Source organism: Pseudophryne corroboree (genome assembly GCF_028390025.1).
Source record: "Pseudophryne corroboree isolate aPseCor3 chromosome 3 unlocalized genomic scaffold, aPseCor3.hap2 SUPER_3_unloc_37, whole genome shotgun sequence".
Lineage (NCBI taxonomy): Eukaryota > Metazoa > Chordata > Amphibia > Anura > Myobatrachidae > Pseudophryne > Pseudophryne corroboree.
In genome coordinates, this window is record NW_026967527.1 from 684,335 (window position 1) to 689,463 (window position 5,129).

A 5,129-nucleotide genomic window follows, 5' to 3' on the forward strand; every position below is an offset into this window, starting at 1 on the left:
TGGAGTGCTCAAGTCTTTTCAGCAATTGAAAATCGAATTTGATATACCCAACACTGCCTTATTTCGGTATTTTCAGCTCAGACATGCAGTGCAGGCCCAGTTTCCTCCCACCTCCAATTGTAGATTCACCTGTTAAATCGTTGCTCACTTCTCTTAGTCGAAGGGGAAAAATATCTGTCATATATAATGTTTTAAATACTAGATATGGCCCTGATCATTTGAATACTCTTCATATTAAATGGGAGACAGATTTGGGACCTTTGTCCCAGGAGCAGTGTATCCAGATTCTAGGCTCCATTAAATATACTACGCCATCTATAAGATACAAGCAAGTCTTTTTCTATATTCTGCACAGGGTGTACCGAACTCCTGTCACTATGCAAAGGGCTGGTCTTAGGGATAACTCTTGCTGCCCCAGATGCCAGGAGGCCGAAGCCGGATTCTGGCACATGCTATGGGATTGCCCTGTGGTTTCCCTTCTCTGGCGTAGGGTGTGGTGTGACATAACCTTGACTACTCCATCCCTCCCTGCATTAGACCCTGGCCTATGCCTGCTTGGATTGGACCTTGAGGAAACACACTCTGTCGTGCTGTACAAATATGTCCTGTGTCTCACTACGCTGGCGAGGGTTGTCATTGCTAGGGTTTGGTTCTCGGCTGGCATGCCTAGGGTGGAGCAGTGGAGGGCACTAGTAAATTCTGTAATCCAACATGAGAGACATATGTATAAGATAAGGGGTTCCACCTCTCAATTTACAGTGAAGTGGGATCGCTGGTGCAACACAAGGCTGGGGGGACCGGTAGTGGACACCTAGGCCTTCCCCTTTTTCCTTCCTTTTTTCTTTTTCTTCTACAGATATCATTTACCTTGGAACTCTTAGTAAATTTATCTGACACACACATTACACATTGAATTTAATATATATATCTTTATTGATGGCAATTGTTACAGTTAGTTTTACTGTTGTTGTATATTTTATGTACTGTATAAATATCACAAAACTAAATAAAAATACTACTTGATTAAAAAAAAGAAATAAGGAAGCATAATCATCAAGTCTAATTATCAACTGGTTCTGTGCAGGACCCATACAACTCATTACAGCCACCCGCCCTGCCTCCCCACACTACTGCCACCCACTGTCTCCTTCCACTACTGCCACCCACCCTGCCTCCCCACACTACTGCCATCCACTCTGTCTCCTTCCACTACTGCCACCCACCCTGCCTCCCCATACTACTGCCACCCACTCTGTCTCCTTTCACTACTGCCACCCACCCTGTCTCCGCCCACTACTGCCACTGCCCTGTCTCCGCCCACTACTGCCACTGCCCTGTCTCCCTCTCTGACACCTTAGCGCTGCTTTAGGACAAGATTGTCACCCAGATACTGCCTCCTGCAGTCCCCACTACTGCCAGCCACCCTGTGTACCCCGTCACTTCAGTGCTGCTTGGGGACAATATTACCCACAGACCGTGCCTCCAGCAGCCTCCACTACAGCAATAGTGCCACCCGCCTTGTCTCCCCCGATATCTCAGCACTGCTTGGGGATTCTTGGTATTGCTGGTAGCAGTCCTTCATCTGCAGATGGAAGTAGGCAGTAAGGTGACAGAAGCTGCTTCTGGTACCATGGACCCTGGTCATGTAGGGCTGGGAGAGTCAGTAAGATTATGTAATAGAGTCACCATCTTACAGGCAGCCGGTGAAGGGAGTAGAGAATGGGTGTTATGTGGCAGGAACGGGCTGGTTAGGTAACAGCATGTCTGCTGCCTTCTGTACCATGTGCAAATGGTGCAATAATTTTACTGGGAGACCCAGGTAGAGGACATTGCAGTAGTCAATGTGAGATGATACAAGTGCATGTATGACTGTAAGTAGACATTCTGAGGGAAATAAGTGCTGGAATCTGGCTATTTTCCCTCACATGAGGATCTGATTGTGGAAGATACCTGATGTCTAAGTGTCACTCCACCATCCAGGACACCAAGATTCCGCACAGGATCAGCATTTTGTAACTCTGAACCCCCAAGCGTATGTCTGGTTGGTAACAAAGCTGAGCTGTAGCCCTGCCCTTTGTTGGTGAGCTTCTATCATAAGGACCTGTTTCACTAGGACTGAGTCGCAGCCAACTGGCATCACCCCCACCTGGAGCTCGGCTAGACAACCATTTAGGATTGGTACTGGGTTCTCAGTACCCGGAGCAAAAGACAGGTTATCTGTATAGCAGTGGTAGATGAGGACATGACATCTGATTATTTCACCCTGCGGTAGCATGTATATTGCAAAAAGCATAGGAGATATAATAAGAACCTTGAAGAACAATGCATGGCAATGATAAGTAAACTCCAGAAGATAAAATTGGCTCCTCACCTGAGTGATGTCTATTTTGTACAAAAAGAGCTGATTTATTTCTCAGAGTATGGAAATGGCCTCTCACCTGTGTGACTTCTCTGATGTCTAACAAGATGTGATTTGTGTGCAAAACATTTCCCACACTTAGAGCAAGAAAATGGCTTCTCCCCTGTGTGACTTCTGTGATGTATAACAAGATGTGATTTACTTAAACAACATTTCCCACACTCAGAGCAAGAAAATGGCTTCTGACCTGTGTGACTTCTCTGATGTATAACAAGATCTGATTTGTGTGCAAAACATTGCTCACACTCAGAACATGGAAATGGCTTCTCACCTGTGTGACTTTTTTGATGTCTAACAAGATGTGATTTGTGTGCAAAACATTTCCCACACTCAGAGCAAGAAAATGGCTTCTCACCTGTGTGACTTCTGTTATGTCTAACAATATCTGCTTTCTGTGCAAAACATTTCCCACACTCAGAACATGGAAATGGCTTCTTACCTGTGTGACTTCTATGATGTCTAACAAGATGTGATTTAGTTAAACAACATTTCCCACACTCAGAGCAAGAAAATGGCTTCTCACCTGTGTGACTTCTGTTATGTCTAACAAGATCTGATTTCTGTGCAAAACATTTCCCACACTCAGAACATGGAAATGGCTTCTCACCTGTGTGACTTCTCTGATGTATAACAAGATCTGATTTGTGTGCAAAACATTTTCCACACTCAGAACATGGAAATGGCTTCTCACCTGTGTGACTTCTCTGATGTATAACAAGATCTGATTTGTGTGCAAAACATTTCCCACACTCAGAACATGGAAATGGATTCTCACCTGTATGACTTCTCTGATGTATAACCAGATCTGATTTGTGTGCAAAACATTTCCCACATTCAGAACATGGAAATGGCTTCTCACCTGTGTGACTCCTGTTATGTCTAACAAGATTTGATTTCCGTGAAAAACATTTCCCACACTCAGAACATGGAAATGGATTCTCACCTGTGTGACTTCTCTGATGTGTAATAAGATCTAATTTCCGTGTAAAACATTTCCCACATTCAGAACATGGAAATGGCTTCTCACCTGTGTGACTTCTGTTATGTCTAAGAAGATATGATTTGTATGTAAAAGATTTCTCACACTCAGAACATGGAAATGCCTTCTCACCTGTCTTACCTGTGTGTGGGTTAATACGCTTGGTGTTCTGTGTAAAACATTTGGCATCTATAGCACATGGAAACTCTGTATCTACTTTCAGAGCTGTAACAGATGCACCAATATCAGAGTGATCAGGAGAACATTTCCCAGGATCAGAGGGACCAGCTGATAGAGCTGGATGTATAATTGGGGTAATGGGGTTAGCTCCTGGAGAATCCTGTCTACTGTCATTATCTTTTATGTCACAATCCGGGGATAACATTAGATGTCCTTCTGAGATATTCCTGCTTGTGTGTCCATCTGCTGGAAATAAAATACATTATAGAAATGTGACTTTTCTGTAACAATATTAATCTTGCAAACAATAGGAGATGACTCTCTGGGACACTTAATTGTAAATGTGTGTGTATAATAAAACATAACTTATAATGAAGGCTTTATAATATTGTGTCTCAGACTATCATTGTGTCCACCCTCCTGAGAACACTCACAATAACAAATGTAATATTATAATAAGACTTAGATATATCTCTCTCTTGTACTGGTAACTAACCATGAAGTATAAATGGAGATGTAGTCACTCGCCAAGTCCTATGTCAGCACCAATGTAAAACAATGGATGGGGAACATATCGTATGAATTGGAGATTCTATCTGAACAATAACATCAGTCATATGAGCTGATGGATCAGAGAAATGTCTCCTAACGTTACTCCTGGAAGCATTGGTAAGGTAGCATTCCTTTATGTGTGTGCTCATACGCTGGTAAGCCTGTACATGTGTTACTCACCCTTATATAAGGTATATTGCTACAGCAGAGTAGGTGTGGAACAAGGTACTTTACATGCAATACACCATATGATACCCTGCAATCATCATCATCTGCTAGGTTATAATGCACTCTTACACCCCCATCATCATGAGTTTTACCTCTATATTCTCTTAATAGTAATAAGAACGATGTGTGTACGGTAAGTATGATACAGAGAATTACATATCAGAATCTATACAGCTGCCGCCATACTTCTGCTTCTCATACGTGTGCTACTGGCAGCAGTGAACATCTGAGTGAGAGTGCAGGGAAGACAGCAGAGTCTGATGAGAAAGAGATTGGATCTGCCTTTGCAGGGATGTACCACACCTGCCACCCCTGGGAGTACATAAATTAATAAATAAGAGGGGCGTGGTCCATTCAGACGTGCTTCCTGGAGCTCTCCTCACTATGGGGGACATGTACTAAGCAGTGATAAAAGTAAAGAAGTTGCCCATAGTAACCAATCAGCTGCTCTGTATACTTTTATAGTATGTAAATTATAAATGTTACATCAATGCCGATTGGTTGCCATGGGCAACTTGTCTACTGGCTCACTTCACTTTCATCACTGCTTAGTACATCTCCCCCTATATGGCTTCTTATCTACCCTACCTGATAGCTCTCAGGCGCCGCTGGGACCCAGACCCAATCTATTAAGTCCCCCACTCCTACTGCCCTAAAGTCGCTCACTCCGGGTACTGTTCACTGCCGCAGCCTAGTGACGCAGCTGAAGCCACGGGCTGTAGTCTGGGAATAAGTGTGCCCAGTCTTTCCTGCACGCTCTGGATACCTGAC

At 43.6% G+C, this 5,129-nt stretch overlaps 1 protein-coding gene across 1 annotated transcript; it reads right to left on the reverse strand.

The window, feature by feature from the left end:
• Positions 1-969: 969 nt before the first annotated feature.
• On the reverse strand, positions 970-3,821 carry LOC134984127 (zinc finger protein OZF-like). The gene has a single exon (XM_063949753.1). It carries the CDS (start codon positions 3,781-3,783, stop codon positions 2,407-2,409), a length of 1,377 nt encoding a protein of 458 aa, XP_063805823.1. The 5' UTR covers positions 3,784-3,821; the 3' UTR covers positions 970-2,406.
• Positions 3,822-5,129: the final 1,308 nt, after the last annotated feature.